General features: G+C 35.7%; 1 protein-coding gene across 1 annotated transcript in view; it reads right to left on the reverse strand.

Annotated features, from left to right (window-relative positions):
* Positions 1 to 329: 329 nt before the first annotated feature.
* Positions 330 to 26,521, reverse strand: part of LOC128997822 (oxysterol-binding protein-related protein 11-like) — a 30,132-nt gene continuing 3,940 nt past the window's right edge. Inside the window, exons 3-6 of the mRNA XM_054423564.1 lie at positions 22,243 to 22,378; positions 21,507 to 21,716; positions 6,143 to 6,296; positions 330 to 965 (exon numbers count right to left, since the gene is read on the reverse strand). Of these exons, the coding sequence (XP_054279539.1) occupies positions 763 to 965; positions 6,143 to 6,296; positions 21,507 to 21,716; positions 22,243 to 22,378 (703 nt within the window). The 3' untranslated portion in view covers positions 330 to 762. The remainder of the gene's footprint in view (positions 966 to 6,142; positions 6,297 to 21,506; positions 21,717 to 22,242; positions 22,379 to 26,521) is intronic.

The following is a 26,521-nucleotide window of genomic DNA, read 5'->3' on the forward strand; positions in this document are numbered from 1 at the left end:
TCTGTGCTTCTGCTGAGTGTAGTCCAGTTAAACTGATGTTTGGTTAAAAGGTGTCGGCGTAAGAGGGAGATTCCTGTTTGTATTAATTTTTGTCGAAGCTCTACAAACAGGTATTCAACAAAATTACAAAACATGATGTTTTGAGGGCGAAAAAAAGGAAAACCTAATTTTATCCCATATACCCCAAGTTCATTCCAACAAACATAGGTTTACACATTTGTACAAAATGTTATAAAACTTGGGGTAATTTCTATAAGTTATCTTGCTTGTGTTGTGTCTCACAGACACAAACACACATGTATGAATTTGAACGAATAGTGTTTTTGGCCTCTGGGGTAATGAAACTAAAAAATTATCATTCCACCAACAGTGATAGTTTCCTCCCTATTGGGGAAGTTTGATAAAAAAATTAACAACATATTTTACCAATAAACAAGAAAAAAAAATGTGTTGCAAGGCGTGTTTTTGTATAGAAAACTTGGCAAAGCAAAGACATTTACAAATGGTAGATGTGAATTAAATTATTGAGAGGTTAACTCTGAGAGCTCGGTCCAGTGTTCACTATAGATCGTTGTACTAGACACATTCATTGGAGTGATTTTCAAAACTACAGAACATGAATTAGAGATGCAATTGATTTAACAACAATAACTATACAAAGAGTACAAAAATATAAACATATTTATAACATTGTTAAGTAACAAAATAAAACGCCCAATCTGGGAAACTGGAAAGTGAGATGCGTACAGTGAAAGTCTAAGGTTAGAGGACGAATTTCTTCTTGGAATGGGAGGAGGAGCAGTTGGCGTGGTCAGAGTTACCCTTTGAGTTTTTAAAGTTGCTGATCCCTTCACTGGTGGACTGTTGGTGTTGAAGTATATAAAGACATTGGCTGAGACTGAGCAGCATGGCATGGGAGGCTGCCTTCAGCAACAACAGGTCTTGGTCCACATGACGTACATCACCTGAAATTATAACATTCATAGCATTCACTGAGACTGAGCAGCAGTGTTTTGGAGGCTGCCTTCAGCAACAACAGGTCTTAATATAACAGATTTTTCCGGTTTTTATTATTACTTTATCATTTATAGTCTTTATAGTTTCAAACAAGATAACATTAGTTGCATGTGCCCAGGAAACAGTGGCGGATTTACCATAAGGCACACTAGGCACGTGCCTAGGGGCGCCAGCCGTTGAGCCAGGGCGCCCGCCGTTGAAGGGCGACTGGCGGTGGCAGGCAGCGGGTAACGTGACGGGCGGTGTGACTACGGGCGGCGGGCGCCAGGTGATTATCGATCGGTGAAGATGTGTCACGTTCATGTCCCGACGTGCAGATGCAGACATAATATAGACTCAGGACTGCGAGTAGCAGTAGCGAGCACAATACAAGTCAAGCGGGTGAAGCCCATGGGTAACTGCTATTTATTTTAACTCTGCAAAGCAGATTGGGTCCTCTAGTTAATTTAAATGCATAAAGTATAATAGTAGGCCCATAACAAATAACTGAATGGATTCGTGGAATCTAATCAGTTAAAATCGTGAAAAGGTCAGTTAAAATTATTTTTGTTTTGGCAGAACAATATATAATCTAAATAATTTAATCGAATTAATGTAATATAGTTTAATCTAAAATGTAAAATTTATTAATAAAAGGCCCTACCGGTATTTATTCAATTTAAAAGAAAAAACTAATTTTGTGTGTAACCGCTTTTGATTTTTTTACTTTTTTAGTAATTTAAATTTCGTAAATATGCATGAAGAAAATAACAATAATGAGTGTAAAACGAAAAAAGTTAAGTGGAGCAGCATTCCGCAAACAGTCAAAGGAAAAGCGTGAGAGAGACTTCCCTTTTAAAATCTGTGGAAAAAGTGGACAGTTATTTTTGTAAAAAAGAACAAGTAAATGAAAATAGTCAACAAGAAAATTAAAGCAAACATGACGAGTTCTCTGTTAACCCAAGTACGAGTGCGATAACTAATACGACAGACAATGATAGTGTTAAAGTTCAAACTGTCAATACAGTTGAAATCTCTGATACCGACAAATACAAAGATTCGTATTGATTGTTAAAAGATTGTTTGATCGTATTGGTTGTTGTTGTTGTGTAAGATTGTTGAATGGTTCGAATGTTGCTATTGAAATTAAAAGTAATGATAATTGTGAAACAGACGTGCAAGTGGTAGATTTAAAAGCTTCAGATTACAATTTGTGTCTTCTGTTGTGCCGTAAACGTCATACTAGCGAAGCGACTGGCGTATGGGTCATAATATTGGCCTACCACCGTGCACCTGTTTTGCGCATGTCAAGGTCAAAATTTCCTCCCTTGCTACAGGAGAAACAAAACTTAGCTATTTTAGTTTCAATATTACGTATAAAACGTTTAGTTGCCTTGAATATTACCCAAGCAATTATCATTTAAAATCCCGGCATTCTTTTAAAAAGACCCTGTATATAATATATATAACTAACTAGAATATATATATCTACTAGAAATATAATTTTTAGGGTTCTCTGTTGTACTTTTACTACTGTAATTTAATATAATCAGCAGCCCTATTACGTGAACACCTAAATTCAAATATATATATGTATTAATAATTTCATAGAAATTATAAGAAAAACCAAAACAAAACCAATTTAAGCCGAATACATTTTAATTGAATTTAGTCAAGAACGGCAATGCGTTCGGCGATTAATTTAGGCTATTCATATTCATATTTATTCTTGTCTCAACAACAAAATATATGTTTTTCTTAAAACCTGTTAATACAACTTTAATATAAAGTAGGCCCTACTGATATAGTGACTATGTTTTTCCTGGAAAATGTATTAATAAGCATGCCAACAACGGGAAGTTTAATATTGCTTTTACGCTGAAACCTTTCCTCAATCGCGGAACACAAAGGGGCGGCCGGCCGAACGGGCCTAGGGGCGGCGCCGTAGGTAAATCCACCACTGCCAGGAAAAAAAGAAAAGAAAAATCAAATCAAATCAAAAATGCCTTTATTTAGCAAGCGTTCCTCAGTACATACTGCTTTACAGGATAACTTTTGTCAATTTACTGATACTAAATAAAACTAATAACAGAAAGTATAATCTAATCAGGAAGTATACATACAAGCACAAAATTCTATTTTAATCTATTTACAAAATTTGAGGTTTTTCATTCACAGTTATATACATTTCTTTTATTTTATTTCTGAAAGCTGGAACACCCAGCAACTTATGATCACAGGGGAGGAAAGAAAAATAAAGTCTAATGAAGTACTAAAAGTGGTCACTTGTTCTCCCGACAAAGAGAAATGCATGATGGGAGCATGCAAAGAATGTAAAGCCAAAGAGGTTATTTTTTAATATTGAGGAGGACTTCAAAATTTAGTATTACAAGCGGGAAAATGTCCAAGAAGAGAAAGTGATGAGAAAGATAAATGTAAAGAAAACAATTAAAAGAACATTGAAAGTAAAAGAAGTTATAAAGATTTCTTAAATTAAAGTTGAATAAAAAAGAGAATTAGAAGATTGCAAAATATATGTTTACTACGCCGAACACCAAACCACGGAAATTGAAAAAAATAAGTAGCTTGATTCCAGATGAGGTAGTTTATAGAATCAATTTTACGCAAAATTATGTGGCAAAACTTTCTCAGGAAGTACAGTCGTACCATTTTGGTACCTCAAAGCGACATCTGTCCCTACAAACAGGAGTTAGGTATAACAACCTTGATGGGGAAATCAAGGTTGGCTAGCTTCGCAAGATCACCAATCGCACGCTAGTTTGGCTCATATGATCCCGATCATTGAAAGATCATCCCTTCAATAAGCTAACACTAAGGCAGTACATTTTGTGCCGGACGGCCCCAGTAGTCAATACAGGAATATGATGAACCTTCACTTATTTAAAACAATAGTTCCCAAACACTTTAAAAAGGTTGAGTATTTGACATGGAAACTATACTGAGGCCGGCCATAGCAAATGTGCCAGGGACGAGGTAGGGGGACACTTAAAAGACTGGCTGATCGCAAAGTGGCATTTGGAAATGATATAGCTTCAGCTAAGGACTTTGTTGATGCACTTAAAGACTGTAAAATATACTTGTATTAGGTGTCCTCTACCGTTTTATAAAAAGAAAACCGAGGTGTCTCTTTTAACTGTTTAGCGCATAATGAAAGTTAACGCAACAACAGCAACATAATGATAGTTAAAGTTAATGGAAGTTAGTAATGAGGTTGTACACTCAGATGGCACTATGACTGCTAATAAGCTTCCATATTTTCAATGTCCTCCGAAGCGTTGTGAACATTATATACTAAAGGACGTAGTTTTTTAAGAAACAAAAAGAGATGAAGCTCCTCCACGTAAGAAGAGAAAACCAAAAAGTCAGATGGTTGAGAAAAAGCAGAAAAGGGTTCTGAATGTTGAATATGTATTTACTTTGTCGGAGGAAGACGTCCCAAACACATTCTTTGAGGAGATCCTGGGATCATCTGAGAAACAGCCAATTCATAATTGTCTGGTGAAAAAGGCAAGATGTTTTTCTAGAAACATTGCAATCCGCAAAGTATGTTGTAGTTGAGTTTGAAAATGAAAAGAAAAAATGTCAGCAGTTCAATGGCATATATCAGAGCGAAGTTGTAAACAATGAAATAGAGGTTATATTTATGAAACCCCTTGCTAAAAATGCAAAGTTGTATGCTGCTTATGAAAGTGATGTTTCTTCAGTACATGTGGACCAGATAAAATTAGTGTTGGATACACCAGAAGTTATTTGAAAGGAAATAGATGGTGAGGTCTCACATTAGTTTTGCTTTATAATTGAACAAAAAACAACAAACTCATTTTCTTATGCTTATCGTGTATCCTATAACTTATAGAATAATGGTGATTTGAACATTGATGAGCATTAATTCATTTTGTCAACATTAATATTCTGTCCTTTACAAGGTCATTTAATTAATAACACATTTTTTCACTTTGACTATGTGTTTTTGACGTTATGTTTTTGTAAAGAAATAAGTAAATGTCTTACTTTATGTAAAAGTTACTTTCAGTTTTCATGGAGGTTTCCGTTTGGTGTTTATTTATATATATTGGCCTAATGATGTATGGCGGAATAATACTGTACTTGAGATTTAGATTCAAGGATAGGTTTTTTCTGAGTGTCAAAGATTACCATAATTTTTTCCTCATATTTCATAATAAAAGCAAAATAATTATTCATCATTATGTATTCCCTGTTTTACATAACCTAGCAATGCACATTTTGGATTTTGTTTATAAATAAGACCTATGATGAAAAATAACGTTACAACAGTTTTTTTAAATCGGCCATGCCGTTGTCTAGTCACGTAAGGGACCAAGTTGGTCACGCATATGAAAAGTGTAATAACTATAATTATTTTGTATTCAAATATATTATACGCTATGTGTTATCAACTACTGCACTCATTTGCCATTGTCAAAATCAGGTTAGAATTTATTCACTTTCCTTTTTTTTATTGCCAGTTTTATAGTTTTAGAAGTTAGTTAGTCTTTAAAACAAAGGGAAAATGTCAATATTTTTTTAATATTAGCAAATGGGTAGCAAAATGAGAATGAATTTCATATTTTTAAGTAGTTAAAATAACTGTTCAACATATCCTACACATTTTAGGTGTATTTTTACAAAATAATATTTTTTTACAATTGGAATAGTAGACTTGAACTAGAACTTGACTAGAACTAGACTTGAACTCTCGAGATGTACTTTATAGACTTTTCTTTTATTTTTAATAGTTAACATTGAAAATTAAGCTTGGTGCTTTTTATTTAATTTCCTAAATACATATAAATAAAGGAAGTAAAAATAAAAGTCTTTTAGATTAATTTTTTTTCAGCTGTGAAATTGTAGCATTTTGTGAGAATGATCCTTATTGACTGTTGTAAATTGAAGTTACGTATGTATTTAAAATGATTTCTTGGTTAATATTGGGTGCATAAAACTGAATAGTTTGCTCAATTTTGGGGATAATCATGTGATTCAGAGTATCCTGCGCCATTGTCCTGGTCGTAAAGAGAAAGGATTTATTCTTCATACATGTTTAATCAAAACATTTAAAAAATACTAATCTAATATCAAACTTGTAACATAAAAAATCTCTTACCACAGTTGGGAAGGTCATCAATGGCACGTGCTAACAAGAAGTTGCTCTGTTCCGCCCGGAATAGATGGTCTTTGACTGCCGAGAATGCGTCCCAGACGGAACTGCCGCCGTTGCCAGGAGTCACATGCTCTCGAGGCTGGATCGGCGGATTATTCTGTAGTCAATAAATAACACATTATTGGTCAAACTGTGTAACTTGTCAAACTACAAAGGACACTTGCAGTCAAATTAGTAAAGCTTCAGATTAAAAACATTAACAAATCGGCTTCCTCAAAATAATAAATGCAATCATGTTGAGTCTACAATATTTTGAAAACTTAAATTGTAAATACCATTGACAATAGACAATAGACAATAGACAAATAATCTTTATTTACACATTCATTAAGAAATAGTAGTAGCGTCAATTTACAATTTTTTCTAAATGTTTGGTTGAGGTGTTGTTTAGTCAAAGACCTGTTGATGGTATTCTTCTAAGGAATAGAAAGGTCGATTAATGAGCCATTGATGCAAAGCTGGTTTGAGGTCATCTTCTGACTTGCTTCTTAGATCTGGAGGTAGCCTGTTGTAGATTTTCATTCCTGCGTATGAAGGTTTCTTTTCAAACTGTGCCGTGCGATGTTGTGGAAGGTTGTACTGCATGGTGTTTCTCAGGTTGTGTTGGTGCATTTCACCACGCCTTGTAGGGTTATTTCTTACTGCAAATAACACAACTTCCTGGATGTAGAGTGCTACAAGGGTAAGTACTTTGAGTGACCTGAATGCTTCCCTGCAGCTGTCGAGTCTGTGGAGTCCTGCAGTTATTCTGACTGCCTTTTTTTGTTTTCTGAGAACTCTTTGCATGTTAGTGGCAGAGGTTCCACCCCATGCTACAAGTCCATATCTCATATGCGACTCGAAAAGTGCAAAGTATGCTACTTTTGTTGTCATGTCATCTGTTGCATTTTTTATATGTTTAAGAGCATAGATGGTTGAACTTAATTTTTTACATATATTGTCCACATGAGGGGTCCAGGTTAAATTCTTGTCGAGTGTGATGCCCAAAAACTTAGCTTCATCTTCCACTTCTACATCTGGGAGTCGTGGCACTTCTTGAGATTTACGGCCAAAAGCTATTTGAGTTGTTTTAGACGTGTTTACTGCGAGATCATTGTTATAGCAGTATTGGTAGGCCATACTGAGTGACACATAGGATTTTACTTCTAGATTTTCAGCTAGTGGTTCATTAAACACTAAGGTTGTGTCATCAGCATACATAAGAGTAAGGCAGGCGTCTCCTATTTGTTGCGGCAAATCGTTGGTAAAAAGAATAAACAGTACCGGACCCATAACTGAACCTTGGGGAACTCCTCGATTTATTGGTTGAAAATTTGATCTTGTTTTTCTTATTAGGCTGTTATCTCTGTGCCTTAGTTCTACAAACTGACTCCTGTCTGTAAGGTAGCTTTGAAACCATTCTCTTACTATCCCTGATACCCCCAGGGAATCCAGCTTTTTAATGATTAGCTGGTGGTCAAGGCAGTCAAATGCCTTACTGAAATCAAGAAAGATTCCTGTTGTTAGATTTCCTTCATCTAGGCTGTCAATCAGGGACTCAACCATCTGAATTATTGCTGTTGTTGTGGATTTCCCTTTTGTAAATCCATGTTGAAGGTTGTTTAGTAGGTTGTGATTTGTGCAGTGGTCTAAAAGTCTTTTTAAAACAACTTTTTCGTATATTTTGGAGAAGGTGGAAACGAGGGAAATTGGTCTGTAGTTGCTTGCTTCTAATGTGCTACCTTTTTTAAATTTCGGGTATACTTTAGTTATTTTAAGTAGTGAAGGAAAGATGCCTTGTTTTAGGGACTTATTTATCAAATCAGCCAATGGTAGTGCTAGTTCATTGCAGCAATGCTTAAGTATTTTTGACGAGATTTCATCAATTCCAGACGAGTTTTTTGCTTTAAGTTTGTTTATAATCATTTTAACTTCCTTCTCGTCTGTGCTTTGAAAGGAGGAAAACAGTGGACCTGTTTGAGTTACGTCAGGAGTTTGAGCTGTGGTCTTTAGGTGTTTTTGTTTCTCTACTGTTTTTTCTCCTACTTGTGTAAAAAATGTATTCAAATGCTCTGCAACATGGGTCACATTACTTATGAGTTGGCCATCTACTTGAAGGGTTATTTCATTTAGGGATGTTTCCTTTTTGGACCACACTGTGTTTATTGTTTCCCAGATAGCTTTAGATTTATTTTCAGCTTTCATCAACTGGTCAGAGTTAACCTTTTTCCGCATCATTTTCAAGTACAGGTCATAGTTCTTTTTATTTTCAATAGAAACCCTTCTGTCATCTGGATTTCCCGTCACCTCAAACTTTCTTAGAGCTTTAAGAAATTCGGCTTTAAGTCTCACTGCTTCTGGGTCCATGGAGAATTTTAGTTTATGTTTTCTTTGTATTTTTATCTTCTTTTGGGGGCAGGCTGCATCCATAGCTACTCTCACTATGTTACTAAAAGTTTTAAAAGCTTCTTCGGCATTGTTTATTGAGGTAACACTAAGCCAGTTTTCTTGACTGAGAAGATACTTGAGGTCTTGCAGGTTTTTATTTTTTAGACAGCGTCCAATTTGGGCAGGATAACTTGAGTTGATGTGTGAGTTGAAGTTTACAGTACAGAGTTGAGCAGTATGATCCGAAAGTCCTGCATTGATGATTTCTGGAGTGAGTTGGTTTGTGTCCATATTTGTACATATCCAGTCAATGGAGGTTTGTGTTAGATTTGTTATTCTCGTAGGTGGAAGCTGTAGTCTCTGGATGTTGTGCATAGCAAGAGTTTCATTTAAGATAATGTGTTTCCTGTTTGGGTTACACAAATCAACGTTAATATCTCCCATGATGATAAAAGGGGAATTTTCAATTTTTGTTTCCTCAATTAGTTCTGTAAAGGTGTTTAATGATTCCTCAAGGTCTCCGTTTGGGGGTCTGTAGGTTCCCAGTACAAACAGATTTGAGTTCTTGAATTTTATTTTTATAAGAGCTGCTTCAAATAACAGTTCTTTACAGTACTTGGAAACATCTATGGCTACTGTGCTGCTATCAAGGCTTTCTTTTACAAGAATGCAAACACCTCCTTTTCTGTGTTCTATTCTACTATAGTGAGCCTTGAGGCAGAATCCAGTAGCTATGACGGTGCTACTTATTGTCTCAGGTTTCAGTCCATGTTCTGTCAGAATTACTATGTCAGGTTTGGTTTCTTCTAAAAGGTGCTGTAGTCTATTTATTTTATTTGAGACTTCCTGTGTATTTTGGTGCAGCAGGATGAGTTTGGAGTTTACATCCTGACTCGATTGTCTAAAAAACAGTCAGGTTGCGTTTCTCTTGTCTCTGCTGATTTTTGCAGTTTTCTTAAAGTAAAATCAGGCTGCGTTGGAATAATCTGAGAAGGTGAGGAAAAAACAAAGTTATTATCCTGTAGCGATGCAGCCTCCCTTTTTACTAAATATCCATAATGCTTCTTCATATGTTCTGAATAAAATCCTATATTTTTTACAAAGAAATCATTGTAATCCTCGTCTTTGCTCTTTGGCTTAGCATTTAGGGGTGGAAGTTTATTTTTATTTTTAGTCTCTTTCAGGCTTTCTTGAGCTTTTACTGTTTGTGACACTTGTGACAGTTTTTGTGGCGGGGTTTGGCTGGTTCCCCCTGTTGATACTTGTTCCGTTGAGGTCTCAGATGACAGTTTTTTCGTAGGAGTTTGTCTGACTCTCCCTGTTGCAGTTTCTGTTGGCAGTTTTTTAGTAGGAGTTTGTCTGACTCTCCCTGTTGTAGTCTCGGTTGGCAGTTTTTTAGTAGGAGTTTGTCTGACTCTCCCTGTTGTAGTCTCGGTTGGCAGTTTTTTAGTAGGAGTTTGTCTGACTCTCCCTGTTGTAGTCTCGGTTGGCAGTTTTTTAGTAGGAGTTTGTCTGACTCTCCCTGTTGTAGTCTCGGTTGGCAGTTTTTTAGTAGGAGTTTGTCTGACTCTCCCTGTTGTAGTCTCGGTTGGCAGTTTTTTAGTAGGAGTTTGTCTGACTCTCCCTGTTGTAGTCTCGGTTGGCAGTTTTTTAGTAGGAGTTTGTCTGACTCTCCCTGTTGTAGTCTCGGTTGGCAGTTTTTTAGTAGGAGTTTGTCTGACTCTCCCTGTTGTAGTCTCGGTTGGCAGTTTTTTAGTAGGAGTTTGTCTGACTCTCCCGGTTGTTGTTTCAGTTTGCAGTTTTTTCGTTGGAGTTTGTCTGGCTCTCCACGTTGTGTTTTTGAAGGTTTTGCTGGTTATTTCTCGGCAGTCAGTAGCAAGTTTGTGATTTGTTTGTTCTAGGTATTTAGCATTTTGCAGGGATACGCTGAATATGTTAGTTCTGTTATGATTTCTTTGAGCCCTTTTATTTTTTAATGAACTTGGTGTTGGAATGGAAGGATTTGTATGAGTTGTCGGAGAAATGGTGTTAGAAATCTCTTTGTTCATCTGCATTTTCAGGGTGTTAATGACGTGTTCCATTTGATTTTGTTTCATTTTAATTTGAGCAAGTTCAGCTAAGAGGAAAGGACTGTGACCAGCAGCTATACATTGATGGGTCTGGGCTACAGCAGGCTTTGTACTAACCAGATTTTCCTCTTTTTCATCCAGCTTAACTTCATTGTGTTTTTGTGTCAGATCTTTTATGTTCTGTTTAAGTTGTTGAGTTTCTTGTTCATATTTTTTTAATGTGTCTTCTTTTTCCTTGTCCAATTCTTCAAAGGTGTGTTCTAAGTCTCTGCGAAGCATCTTCTCATTGTCGAGCTGTTTTTCAAGATTATTGATGGTTTCCACTAACGAGTTGTTTTTCATTAACAATCTTTCATTTTGGTCTAATAGTGTGTCTATTTTTTCTTCCCAAGCTGCTGCTTCATTTCCATTTTTTATTTTTGTTACTTGAAAAGACAGTTTGGCATTTTCGAGACTCAGCTTGTGTACATCCTCTCTAAGTTTATTGTTTTCTTCAAGGAGAGCATTTCCAACCTCCGCTGCTAGGTTAAGAGAACTTTCCAAATCATTCTCTTCTGTATCAAAATTCTGTACAATGTTTTGAAAATCGTCCATGGTAAGATTTAAATTGTTTAACATAGGTTCGGGCTTGTTAATTGAGGTATGACTTTGAGTGATGCAGCTAAGCAAGGTGTCGTCTGAGGTTTGACTTTCAGAGCAATGCTTATCATCAGTTTTGCTTGATTTCCTTGCAAAAGCGATTTCTGCTTCTTTTAAAGCTGCATTAAAATATTTATTTTTGAAATTGTCTTGTTTAGGTTTACCATATATTGCTTTGTTTTCTGAGTAAAGACATACATCACTTTCCTTTAGTTTAGCTGTTTTATTATCTCCAAAAAAAGAAACAGTATACTGTGGTTGTCTATCATTTTTCTTTGGAACAGTCTCCTTTATTTCTGCAGGCCAGAAACAGTAGCCTTTTATCTTTGCAAAAACTAAATCACCTGCTTTATACATAATTCTACCTCAGTTGGAGAGGCTAGTTGTCTGAACACACAACTGTTGTTGATCAGCAGTGTGCTATGTCTGTTTGTCTGCTAGCTATGACGTTAGTTACAGAGTCAGCAGTGTTGATGTCTACCAGCTATGTCGTCAGATTGTGTCGTCAGCAGTGTTATTGCCTCAGTCTGTGTCACCTAGTTTGGCTGTGACGTATAGTGATGAGTTGGAATTATGTTGAAGCCTAGTATTCCCTGACTGGCAGTTTATTGAATTTACAAATGAGATGGTTTATCTTGAATTTTAGTGCTAAAAATTAAATTTGTAATATTTCTTTTCCTTTAAAAGAGTGATTTGAAAATGCTTGGTATTCTTATTCTTATAAATGATTCCTTTATAATTCCATTAGAAATTGGTAGGTCATCACAAGGTGAGTTGCTTTAGTATTGATTTTTCTTAGTTTCATTGAGTTTCATATGTTAAAAATGTGTGAGTTTAACTTACATAAGTTTTAGAGGTTTTGTAGCACATTTAATGGATCTTTTGTTGGTTTAACCCACTTAAACTGCACTAAACTGGTGGAGCACTTTCACAGAATGTGTTGGTTGTCCGCCATCTTGGTCTTAATTTGAGATTCTTGCCATTAGCCTATCGGTTCTGATGATGATCAGAATGGCCATTCGTAATCAATCACTACTTACCATCTTTTATATATCGTCTTGCGAGTTAACAGTATAAGTGTAAATATATGTTTAAAGTATTACAGTAGAGTCCCGCAAACTCGGGACTCGATAACCCGGCAGTCTGGATAACTTGGCCATCACCTGGCTCAGAAAATTAGTGATTTTTTGAGTCCGAGTTAAGCTGGATTCTAGTCAGCTTTAGTCAAATTATTCGCAACTGGTACTAAGGATTTGTTGTACTATATCTGATGACTTAATACTGACTTGTAATATAAATATAAATAAAAAAGGTGGTTAAAAAGCTAAATTGTTCTGATTTTTAACCCTAGTTCCCGATAACCCGGCATTTCACAAACTCGGCACCCTTCCAGTCCACATTACGCCGAGTTTGCGGGACTCTACTGTATTAGAAGTATTTTTATTTACTTTCTGTAAATTTAGTAACACGTACAATGCAGATCATTAGATAAAAAAAACTACACAGAAACCAGCCAATAAGCCCATGGCTTTGTTGTGTAGGCTACTATTAGGCTAGTCAAAATTTGGTCCAACATCAAACTTAAGGTAGTAGAAATTCAAAATATATGGAAGGGGGGTGCCGCGGCTTAGAAATCGGGTTCACAAGTACGAGGTTATCCGCGCTCGGGCGTAGACAGTTAAACTTCACCCAATTATGACAAACAAATATAAACATGTTGGGTTCATGAGTCATGGACTAGCGCAAATAGAATAATCTCGGGCGAAAATAACAATGGTTTTGGACTTAAACTTAAACATGCTGGGGGGCAGGTTTAAGTTGACATCATGTCGGGATTATCTCATTTGCTCGTTTATTTTTATTTTTTTGTTAGCAAAAAGAATGTTATATTTGAATTCGCCATTAAATTCCGAACAATTTCATTACCCTCAACATAGTATTTTTTTTTTTATTTTTTACTACTGATTGTCGAAAACATGCAAAACATCGTAAAAAATTGCTGTTGACACATTTTAATTAATTACAAACAAAAAATATAATTAATAGCTTAACATATTTATATAAATTTAAATTGACATTCAATTTTATTAAGTAACTATATTATATTTATTTTAGCACTTTTGTCCCCTTTTATTTCAGGCGAATAATTGCAAAATAAAAATGGTTCGAACAAACACTGTTGTTAGGTTTGTCTATGAATTTTTATTGTATAATTAATATAGGTCAATTTATTTAAGTATCCACATTTGATTTTGTCAGTTTTAAATTATATGTTTATATTATTATGTTTATATTATTATGTTTATATTATACTATTATATGTTTATGATTTAACAGTTGTTAAAGACCTTTTCATCTGATAATTTCTTAATATTTGTCATATTGGACTTTACAATAAATTGCTTCAATTTCCTGAGGTAAAAGATAAATTCTATAGTTAAATATCCAAAACGTTGTATTACAACAAAATATTTGTTTTTATTATAACCTGTTTTCTTCCACCTAAGATCTCTCATGCTTAACAGTCTGACTAAACCCAGTCAAATAAGGTGTCTACATGCTGAGGTATTGAAAAGAGTGTGAACTATTAACACTAACTAGGGTGTCTACATAATGCCATCTGATTTTGAAATTCCACTCCTCTACACAGTAAGTACAGTAATGAAATATTCTAATATCAATTAGCCTATTACTAATGTTCAATATTTATTTGTTTCTCAATAAAAAATAATCTACGGCACCTATATTACAATCACTTTCAAACAAAAACATTTACGTTTTATATCATTATTTTTTACATATGAGGGCATCTCCTATAATAGCCAGTTGTTCCTCCAACTTTTGTTTTTTTATATTACTGATACATAAAAGATAATCATAAATATTTGAAAAGAACAGTCATTTTATGAAATAATTTGAATGTTTGGATAAAACTGCAAACCTGATAAAGTATGGCTTATATTTGAAAACAATTGGTGATATAATTTTAGTTTGCAATCATTACCAAGATTTATTTAAACAAATTTTATTAAAGTACTGGCATAATTGTATTTTCCCGATTCAATGAAATGTATTCAGTAGAAGTGTATTATTCATAATTCAAGGATAAATCCAGTAACTTTAAACTTTAGTTTATAATGAATTTAAGTGCAAGTCCACAACCTTTTATACAATATCAGTAAACACCCTGTATAATTACAATAATTTATGAACCAATCATAATAATTTATGACGCAACGTCATCCTATTGTTTTGGGGCTCGTAGACCGTGAGCAGCGGCCCGGCAGGTAGCCCATGTGGCTGTTGCCAACTTTCCAATGAAAATCCCCCGTAAATCCCTGCTGTTGAGCGACGGCCAGCATTGGTCTCGGCTAATCTTGATCTCGGCTAACGCTCTATGTCGTGAACCCATTTTAGGCCGTCGATCAACAATAACCCCGGGCCACGAATCCCCGTACTCTAAAAGTACTTAATATAGTATTTATATAGTAAATACTTGTTGTATATAGACTGGAAGAATTATATATATTTTTGTTATTTTATATTATTGAAGAAATCTATTATTTTTTTGAAGAAATTATATTTTATATTGTATAAGAGTTATCATGTAGCACCGATTATGTTCTAATTCTAATGGCATTGCACTGAGCAATAGAAAATCTTAAGTTCGTTAGTTCTTCTTCTATGTTCCGCCAATGATTGTAATGATGTAATGCAGCCAACGAGATGTCTAATGTTTTCGGCCTAGCCATATTTTATTATCAATTCTAATCGCCATAACTATTTCAATTTCTTTTTCAAGTTTTGTAAATTTCATCTCTTCTGTACTTCTAACATGTTTCTGTATCAAGCAAACACCTTTTAAGGTAAGAATATTGTTATTAATAATGTTAGGCTAAAGTCACATGTTCATAACCTCAATTGCTATTTTATATACATAAAACATTGTGTCTAAATTCATTTAATGTTTTGTTTAATACTTTTGTTTTGTATAATTAATCCAAATTTGCAATATTAAAATTTCAAATAAATATAACTTCAAATAAATGTTTTACAGCTTAAGATTTTATTAGGCTATAATAGGCTACAGCAATTGTAATTGTTACAGGTGTTTTCTTTCTTTCAAAATACAATTTTATTCTACCACTGATGATGCGTCTCTTTCCAACTCCCTGATGCGACAAACTGGCGACGAGGATGCCTAAGAACGATGGAGAAGGGCAACCAACCACACCTGGACTTGGACAAACGGCTACAGCACCCACATCTTCCAACTTCGGAAGGATTCAATTATTTCAAGAATATGACAATAATGCGGAAGACTTTGATTCGTATCTGGACAGGTTTGAGTGCTATTGTGAACTTAATGGGGTGAGTACCGCTGACCAAGTTTTATTGTTCATTAGTAGTGTGGGTCAGGAGATTTACAAAAAGTTAAAATCAATATCATGGCCTAAAACGCCCAAAGAACTAAGCTATGACCAAATTAAAAAATCCTTATGTTCCCACCTTTCACCCAAACCTCTACCTAGTGTTGAAAAGCAAAGATTCCGTGCTCGGAAACAGGGAGAAAATGAATCATTTAATGATTTCTTAAGTAGTTTGAAAAAACTCAGCGTTCATTGTGGTTTTGAGACGGAGGAGCGACTTCAAGAAGAAATATTAGATCAAATCACTACAGGTATTAGGAATAAGCAAACCCAAAATTATTTTCTAAGGACACCTAACCTAACCCTTGATGAGGCGGTGAAAAAGGCTTTGGCTGACGAGTTAGCTGACAAAGGGGTTGAGAATTTGCATGCTAGGGATATCAAATATTGGAAGGGAAATGTTTCTAAGTTAGGTCCCTCTGATAGAGTTAAATATTTTCCAAATAAAAAGACCCAGAGTTATGGCAGCAAGAGCAATAGGTCAAGTTCGACCAATTTTAGGGGAGAAGCAGGTTCTAAGCAAGATAGGGACACATTCAAACAAGGTTCTAATAGGTCTTCACCTACTACTGTTTGTTTTCGCTGTGGATCAAATTTTCACCTTGCCAATAAATGTAAATATTACAATTCTAAGTGCCATAAATGTTCAAAAGTAGGACATTTAGCAAAAGTGTGTGGGAAATTTCCTAGGCCTAACCGAGTATGTACATTACAGGCAAATCATTCAAATGTCATGAGCGATACTGAATCAAATGTTGATGAATGTGCTGACATATTTCATATTAAAAGTAGTGTTGATCCGCATGAAAAAATCATGTTGGATGTTAAGCTAAATGATAAATTGGTATCGATGGAACTGGATACCGGTAGTACCTATTCGGTAATGTCGGAGCACAAATTTCATGATCTAGGTATTGGAGGCCAGATTAAACCATCTAACCTACTGTTGGTAACCTATGACAAATCAAAAATAAAAGTTAGTGGTTATGTTATGGTTAAGGTTAAATATGATGAACAAGAGAAATTATCTAAACTATATCTTGTGAAAGGAAATTATGACACAGTCTTTGGCAGGGAGTGGCTTTATACCTTTAAATTGAATTGGGCCAGTATTAAACACATTAGTGATGACAACTTTGTAAATAGAATCAAAAATCTTGTTAATGATTACCAGGATTTGTTTCTCAAGGAAGTAGGCTGTATTAAGGATGTTGTAGCTTCCCTTCATTTAAAAGAAAATACAAAATCTGTATTTTGTAGGGCTCGACCTGTACCATTTGCGCTAAAAAAGCGGGTTGAAGATGAACTTCACAGACTAGAGAATTTAAATTTAATATCTAAAACTACCCATTCAGAGTGGGCGACCCCGGTGATTCCAGTCATTAAACCGGATGGTAATATTAGGCTTGTAGCGGACTACAGGGTGACTGTAAATAAACACATTATTCCTGATGAACACCCGATTCCGACAATTGAAGAAATTCTGAGCAAAGTTAGTGGTGCTAGATACTTCTCTAAATTTGATATTAGGGAAGCGTATATGCATCTACCGGTAGACGAGGAAGCGTCAAAACTCATGACTATCAATACGACATTAGGCTTATTCAATGTAAATAGGTTGATGTATGGTGTAAGCAGTGCACCGGCGATATGGCAACGTACCATGGAGTCTATTTTCAATGGAATTTCAGGAATTCAGATTTTTTATGATGACATCAAGCTTTGTTCCCCTGATAAGCAAACTCATATTCAGAACTTAGAGAAGTTTTTCACTATTTGTAAAGAAAATAATATTCGTCTCAAACGTGAGAAATGTGAATTTTTGACTGATGAAATAACGTACCTAGGGTATAAGTTAGATCGTGAAGGGATCAAGAAGAACGTACCTAGGGTATAAGTTAGATCGTGAAGGGATCAAGAAGACTGAAGATAAAATTCAGGCTATTGTGGACGCAAAACCTCCTACAAACCTCACAGAACTACGCTCTTTCATAGGGTTTGTTTCGTATTATTCCCGTTTTATTCCAAAAGCTGCTGACTTGATGAGACCTCTTTATGACTTAATGAAGAAAAATAAGACATTTCAATGGACTCAAAATGCAGATACTGCGTTCAACGCGATCAAAAAGGAAATAGTCTCTGATAGAGTTCTCGATTATTATGATCCTGCTAAACCTTTGATTGTAGCAACTGATGCTAGTCCCTATGGAATAGGAGGAGTTCTGTCCCATCAATATCCGGATGGGTCGGAAAGACCAGTGATATTTGTTAGTCGGAGTCTTACACCTAGCGAAATGAGATATTCACAGATAGATCGTGAAGCCCTTGCAATTGTATGGGTCGTTAAGAAATTGTTTAACTACATTTATGGCAGACATTTTATACTCTACAGTGACCATAAACCTTTGGCTTCAATCTTTAACGCTGAAAAGGGAGCACCCTCACTTAGCACTACACGACTTCTTCATTATTCGATCTTCCTCCAAGGTTTCGACTATGAAATTAGGTACAAAAAGCACGACCAACACTTCAATGCTGATTTTTGCTCCAGATTTTTGATTAAATCTAACAAAAAGACTACTGACGCGGCAGAAATTTTCCAACTTGAACAATTAAATATTCTACCAGTTACGGCAGAGCAAATTGCAAATGAAACTGATGAAGACACTTATTTATCTCAGCTTAAAAGGTCTATTCAAGAAGGAAGTAGGCAGGTTCAACAAGACAGATTGGGGGAGTGGACGATTCAAGATGGCTGTATCATGAAAGGGATCCGAGTAGTAATCCCCAGGAAACTTCAGACAAAAATACTTCAAGAACTCCATGAAGGTCATTTTGGAATGGTTAAGATGAAAACCCTAGCAAGGTCACATGTTTACTGGGAAGGGATTGACCGAGATATAGAGGAATATGTCAGGCATTGTGAAGCATGTCAAAAACAAAGTCCTATGCCAAAGAAAGAGAAAATGCATGCATGGGAGTATCCAAGTGGACCGTGGCAACGAGTTCACATAGATTACGCAGGTCCGTTTCACGGCCAAAATTATTTTATCGCAGTTGATGCATACTCTAAATGGCCAGAAATATTTTCAACTTCAAAATGTACCTCAGATAGCACCATAAATATATTGGAAGAGTTATTTTCCCGTTGGGGTTTTTGTTCCTGTATTGTATCGGACAATGGGACAGCTTTCACCTCGCATGAATTCCAAAATTTTCTAAAGAAATACCAAATCAAACATATCACAACAGCACCATTTCACCCAAGTTCCAATGGCCAGGCAGAACGTTATGTTGGCATCCTGAAGCAAAATCTACGGAAGACTCTAGATAAACCAGGGAAAACTAACTCCAAACTTTTAAATTTTTTGTTGCACTATCGAAGAACGCCTCATGGTACAACAGGGGTTTCACCCGCCCAGCTCATGCTAAATCGAGAATTAATCACGTCAATTGATCTGGTAAAATCGAACACAGTTCTACAAAATGTGATCAAAAACCAAGCTAGAATGATGAGTTACGACACAGGTAAATCTACAGACCTTGCAATCGGAAGCAACGTAATCTACAAAAATTTTTCGAGAACAGGGGAGAAATGGCACCAAGGAACCATCCTTAAGAGGAATGGGAATGTCATGTATGATATCAGGTGTGAAGACAAAACTATACGAAGACATGCAGATCAGATAAGGAACTGTCCGATCTTGACTGAGGGCAAAACTGAACCAGGAAGTCATTTAGCATATGAAAATGTTGAAACAATTGATCTCACTAAAACCCCACAACCTATAACACCCACAACCAGACTTAGCCTAAATCCTAATTCCGTGACTCCTAAAAATCAATCTGATGTCCAAACAGAACCAATTGTGTCCAATACCCCGAAAAGACCTAAAAGACTGATCAAACCCCCAAAAAGGTACTCACCCTAGTGTTATTTAAGGAGGGAGGAGTGTTGTATATAGACTGGAAGAATTATATATATTTTTGTTATTTTATATTATTGAAGAAATCTATTATTTTTTTGAAGAAATTATATTTTATATTGTATAAGAGTTATCATGTAGCACCGATTATGTTCTAATTCTAATGGCATTGCACTGAGCAATAGAAAATCTTAAGTTCGTTAGTTCTTCTTCTATGTTCCGCCAATGATTGTAATGATGTAATGCAGCCAACGAGATGTCTAATGTTTTCGGCCTAGCCATATTTTATTATCAATTCTAATCGCCATAACTATTTCAATTTCTTTTTCAAGTTTTGTAAATTTCATCTCTTCTGTACTTCTAACATGTTTCTGTATCAAGCAAACACCTTTTAAGGTAAGAATATTGTTATTAATAATGTTAGGCTAAAGTCACATGTTCATAACCTCAATTGCTATTTTATATACATAAAACATTGTGTCTAAATTCATTTAATGTTTTGTTTAATACTTTTGTTTTGTATAATTAATCCAAATTTGCAATATTAAAATTTCAAATAAATATAACTTCAAATAAATGTTTTACAGCTTAAGATTTTATTAGGCTATAATAGGCTACAGCAATTGTAATTGTTACAGGTGTTTTCTTTCTTTCAAAATACAATTTTATTCTACCACTGATGATGCGTCTCTTTCCAACTCCCTGATGCGACAATACTATACAAAGTTATACAAGTAGTATAACTTTACTAATTCTACTACCTGTGCTGGGACCGTTCGCGTCGTGTGATAGGCCTATCTAAATGTTCGTTTTGTGCTATTTATTTATTAAGCTGTGTGCATGTGACAGTAATTTCTTTTATGTTATTTGTACCCTGATGATGCCGTATTAACGGTGAAACATGTAGGTTTTTAACGTCACATCAGCAACATTTGGATTATTTGATGAGGTAATTATACCATAATATTATAGTCATAGCATTGCAAATTCAATGAATCTTTGGACAGCTGTAATTTTTGAGTTGGTTGTTCATTTAAGGTCCGGTCTGCGGCATTTTTTTTATTTTTTAGCTCAACAAGACCTTTAATTTGATGTACATATGAACCTATGCTTACCTTTAAGAATTTTAACTTACTCCCTATGGGCCCATAGGTGGCATACAATCACCATGTTCACAAAAATGTAGCTTACTATTACCAGTAATGATATGCCAAATTTGGTTGTGATATCTCTTTTCGTTTTCAAGTTATAAAGTCGTCCTAAGACTTAATTGTCAATATTGTCTGTGCATATTAATCTAAGCATTAAGTTAAACATAAACTTATGAAAACACATCTAATTTCTTACTAAAATATCGAGTGATCAAGTAAGTATGTATATACATTTTAGATAGACACTGACACTTGTTTGAGAAAGAAACTAAAAAAAAATTTACATAATTTAATTACATTAAGATTAAAAGTATCAGTGGGCCTCGGCATAATTCAAACTACAGTATTACTTTTTGCAACAAAACTGTAAACCCTGATATTAAAATAAAAAGTGAGTACCCGTAAACTTAACTGTCAGTTACCAAACCAAACAGCCTACTCAAGATGGTGTGGCATTTGTAGGTGTGATAATATAGTAAAAATGTTTGATTTATTCATTATCAAAGTAATCAAATAACTTAGTAACACTTATTTTGTTTAATGGGATCTACACATATGACATAATACATATTGAAATTTATAAAGATCATATTTGTTAATAGGTACTTAAAAACACACATGATTTCACTAAAAAAGAGAACTGATCCAAGAACAATTATTTCCAGTTCACCAATCAATAACCAGTGCATTACTGTGTTTACAGCTACGTGTAGTTGTCTACGTACATGAGCTACAGCTGCAGCATGAAGTTGTGCTACTGCACGTAGACGATTGACCCACTCCTGTCTCGCACGAGCGTCCTGCGCACGCAGCTTGAACTGCTCCCCTGTAGACGAGTTGACAGTGAAAGTGTTGGAGTCTTCATCACTAGGAGAGATCACGGCAGATTCCAGATGAATCCATCCTCTTGGGGCTTGCCGGCTCTCTCCCTCACTCTGACAAATTAAAACAAATCATTTCTATAAAGATTTGATTAGGAAAACACAATCATTACAATGTGTTTTTATCAAGGCAAAGACGAGTGCTCTATAAATGATGAATTATATGAGAGCCTTGTTACCGATTAAGTCTAGCCTGTTCTCTAGCCAGAATCACGATCTTCGCAGACCTGTCGGGTATTGGTATCGGAATTGACTTTTGACGACCGATTCTAGATACCGATACCTATGTCCAAGTATCGCTGATCGCTGGTATCGAGAATCGACACATCCCACTTATCATAATTGTAAAACGATAAAACATGTCTTGTTTTGTGTATTTTAAGTGTTTTTATTGATGAAATTCCAGTAATCCAGCATTTTCAGTAATCCGGCAGTAACACGGTCCCATATCTGCCGGATTACTGAGAGGCTACTGTATTTCCATTTTGAATCCTCCTAACACTAAACATACAGCCTACCCATACAAATACTGCAGCCTATCTAGGATTTATAATCAGAAGTATTTGATCAAGTTACTTACCAGGTAATAGTTTAGGATGCCAGTTTTAGGGTCTAAGATAAACCATCTGAATTGCCATCCCTTCATAACATTAGTGTACTTGTACAACTGGCCCTCATATAGCTGACACATCATTTCAGCTGACATGCTATCAGACCTAAAACATAAAGCAAAAGCATAATACAATAACAACTGTAGTATACCTACTTGTATACATTTACTCTTAGAATATACCTAATCGTTTATTAGTGTTTTAAAAGATTATTTTTTACTTTTGCCATATAAGATATTCAAAATACATTTTGTACACTGATGCTTGGAAGTAGCATATCCTGGATACGAATTAATATATTTAATAGCAAATTTGTTGGTTATGTGGTGCAAGGTTGTATCAAGCACAAAGTTTGTATGAATAGGTAGTAAATATAACTTAGTCCAACTACAATGCTCTTCAGTGTTACTAAATTGCAGATTTTAGTTACTTTTGAGTTGTATAGCCTACTGATCTTTATTGTTTTAGGTAGGCAACATCTCGCCTGAAAATTTTCAGATTCTGAAATGGGAAAGATGTATGACACTTTTCACAAATTAGTAATGCCCTTAAGAGTATACCTATCAAATGAGAAAGCCTAACTGATGTGGCATGTGGTGAAATATGTAAAACTCTAAGCAAATTAGATTTGTTTGTGCAAATTCCAGGGTACCATTTGGAAATGGAGGGTGGACTATGGAAGTTGAGTTGATCAGACCTTGCTATGAGGAAGGTGTGCTGGGTATTTTTATGTAGGCCTAGTTAACATCTTGTATTGCATTCTTTAACAGTTTTGGTAAGAAATAGGCCACTTGTTGAGATAGGGCCCCAGAAAATCAAAGGTTAGGCGAGTATCAAAGGTTTAGGTCCTTCGGTCTAGTCATCTATCTATCTTTTCAATTCAGTTAAAAAATAAGTATTTAGTTTTGGATGAAATAAAAAATAATACCTGTAAGTAAATAAGTAGTGTAAGAACACAGTTTAAGCACAGGGACACTACCACTATTTTTTTCTTTCCAAATAAAACACTTTTAACCAATGAAAAAAAAGTTTTGTGGCCGGGCAAAATGTTTATCGTGTTTTAGTAGGCTAGGTACCGTAGCCAATTATTTTTTTATTTAGTATTGAGTATGAAACCTCTAATTCAGCACATTAGGCAGCGAATTTGGTAAATTACGCCAAATTTTGGTCATGTTCAAAACCATAGAGGAGTAACATTGGACTTGGTCTTCCACTCTGATAGTGAAGTGCAAGTTAGCAGGGCTAACGATTGGTTGATTGAACCTGAAATTCATCACCCTCCTCTGTCCCTTACTCTTGAGTGCTATATGCCTTCTACTTGTGACAACAGCTACAGCGGCTACAACTTGGGGAAATGTGACCTCCCAGCTGCTTTTATAGCCCTACAGGAAGCAGATATGGGATTTATTCACCAGCCGATCTCAACTGATGAAAAGTTTGATCTTTTGGAAAGTTCCTTAGAGAAAATCGTCAAAAATGCAAGTCCATTGAAGAAATTTGGTGTCTCACGCTTCCCTAGGTGGTTTAATGATGACCTAAAAAAATGCATTATTGAAAAGAAAGCTGCGCATGCACGTTTCAAGAGAAGTTTCAATCTTGTCCATTATTATGAATTCTCAAGGCTGAGAGATGCTTGTAGGTCGCTATCTCGTGAATGCCACATTCGATATTTGTCCAATGTTCAATCAAACATATCTTCTAATCCACGAGCTTTCTGGGGACTAGTTAAAGCTCAAAGAAATACTCCTGATATGCCGTCTAGTCTGCATTTGGATGACGAAGTCGCCAGTGACACAACAAGCATATGTCAGCTGTTCTCCAGTTATTTCAACTCGGTCTACTCTCCATCGTCACGAGTTTCACCTAGCTTTAACTATCCCGCCTTCGATTCTCTTTGTGTCATAACAACCTCAACTGAAGAAGTTCTCAGCAAGCTTAAGAATCTGGACACTACAAAGGGAGCTGGAATTGACAATATACCGCCATCTATGCTTCATCACTGCCGATCTCTCTTAGCTGAACCCCTCACAATGTTGTTCAACGAATCACTTAACAAAGGAATCTTCCCTAGCTCTTTAAAGTTGGGCTTCATCATTCCTTTACATAAAGCAAATGATCCCAGCGACATACGGAACTACCGTCCAATCACTATTCTGCCGGCAATTGGCAAAGTTTTTGAAAGTATCGTGGTAGATAGACTGAATCCTTTTCTATCCAAAATAATCCATCCTTCCCAACATGGTTTTATGAAAGGCAAGTCTACTGTCTCCAACCTCCTGCTCTTTCAAGAATATGTCTTGTCTGCCTTTCGCAAGAACTACCAAGTTGATACAGCCTACATCGATATGGCAAAAGCCTTCGACAAGGTCGACCACACAATTCTTGTGTCTAAGTTGCTGGGCTACGGAGTGGCTGAACCTCTTTTGTCATGGATTTCTAGTTATCTTCAAAAACGCTCTCTTGTCGTGAGGATTGGTTCTACCACTTCCACTCAGTTCTCACCTTCTTCAGGAGTTCCACAAGGTTCTTTGCTGGGACCTTGCCTCTTCAATGTTTTTGTCAATGACCTACTGGACAATTTAACTGTAAAGGCCTTACAATTTGCTGACGACCTGAAGATTTTCACTACTGTGTCTACACCAGAAGACTCTCAAGAAATTCAAAATAGCCTTTCTGAAATTGAGGATTGGTGTGTCAGGAATAACATGTCTGTAAATCCCAGTAAGTGCTCTTGTATAACCTATCACCGCATCAAATCCCCAGTCATGTACGTATACTCCATTTCTGGTACATCCATTCCACGGTCCCAGTGTATAAAAGACCTAGGCGTTATATTTGCCAACGACATGGGATTTTCTGGACATATAGATCACATCAGTAACAAAGCAAACAAGATGCTTGGTTTCATATCAAGATTCTCCAGAGGCATCGACAACCCTTCTGCTCTTCGCTCTCTGTATTGTTCCCTTGTGAGACAGCTCGTGGAATATGCAAGTCCCGTGTGGTCGCCTTACACTGTTGGCAGTAGGACGAGACTGGAGGCTCTACAAAGGCGTTTTCTTCGCTTGGTTGGTGTCCGGCTGGGTTTTGCCTATCTTGATGTGCCTGTGGAGGAACTGTCCAGCAATCTGAACTTGTCACCTCTTGCCCTGCGACGTGACGTGGCTGATGTTGTTCTTCTCTGGAAGATAGTGAATGGTCACATGAACTGTCCAGATCTCCTAGCTGAAATCGACCTCAGAGTTCCTACAATCACAAGATCTCGAGATCTGCTGGGTCGAAGATACCACTCAACCAACTTCGACTTCAACAGTCCATTCGCAAGGTTTATTCGCCTGGGAAATCGAGTTGCGTCTGAGTGTGACCTGTTCTTCGATGGACTTCACCAGGTTCGTCGGCAGGCCTCCTCTCTTCTTCTTTCTGGGAAAGACTAGTAGTTAATTATTGTTGTTTGTTAATCTTTATTTTCTGTTGTTGTTATGTTTGAGTAATTATTGTTGTTTGTAATCTTATTTTTTGTTTGTTGTTATGCTTTGGATATTTATGACCTGTTATATCTTTGAAAACTTATATTTATATTATCAAATTTTGTATACCTTTTTTTGTTGTATCGTATTCACCATCATGATTGTCTTTGTAAATTGGCTGCTGCCGTTGGAAATAAATAAATAAATAAATAAATAAATAAATAAATTACATCAAGCTGATGCCTCCAAAAGTAAAGTTGTAGCCATAGGGCATAGAGCATTTCATCATGTTATTAGCTAGTAGCCTTCCCAACACTGATTTTGTGCATTCATATACATTCAGTGGAGGATCTGACAATTTAAAAACATTTTAAACCAAAAAATCATACACAAACAAACCTCAATAGACCTACGAAGACCTCTACACAACAAACAATATCTGACCTCATTATAACAGAGTCAAACTTATAGTTTGATAAAAGCGTTGGTGTCTCAAGCTAATGTCTCTTTTAGTAGGCCTACCTACTGTCGTTGAGTCAGATTTGTTTACGTAAGTTACTTCAACTAGTAAAGAAAAAATGTTACAGCATTTTAAAGCAGGGTGGCTTAAATTTAGTTAGGTACAGGTTTGTCTTTAGGAAGTAGCGTAGGTATTTTAGGTATAAAAGTTGTTTCTATAAAACTTTAGAGTGAAATATTATGTACTGATATGACCACAATTTCTTGAACCAAAATATTTGAAGAAAATGTTTAATACCTACATACAAGAAATGTATGGTTC

Source organism: Macrosteles quadrilineatus, unplaced genomic scaffold, assembly GCF_028750875.1.
Source record: "Macrosteles quadrilineatus isolate MER2022 unplaced genomic scaffold, UCM_ALF_1.0 Scaffold_7__1_contigs__length_78375512, whole genome shotgun sequence".
Taxonomy (NCBI): Eukaryota; Metazoa; Arthropoda; class Insecta; order Hemiptera; family Cicadellidae; genus Macrosteles; species Macrosteles quadrilineatus.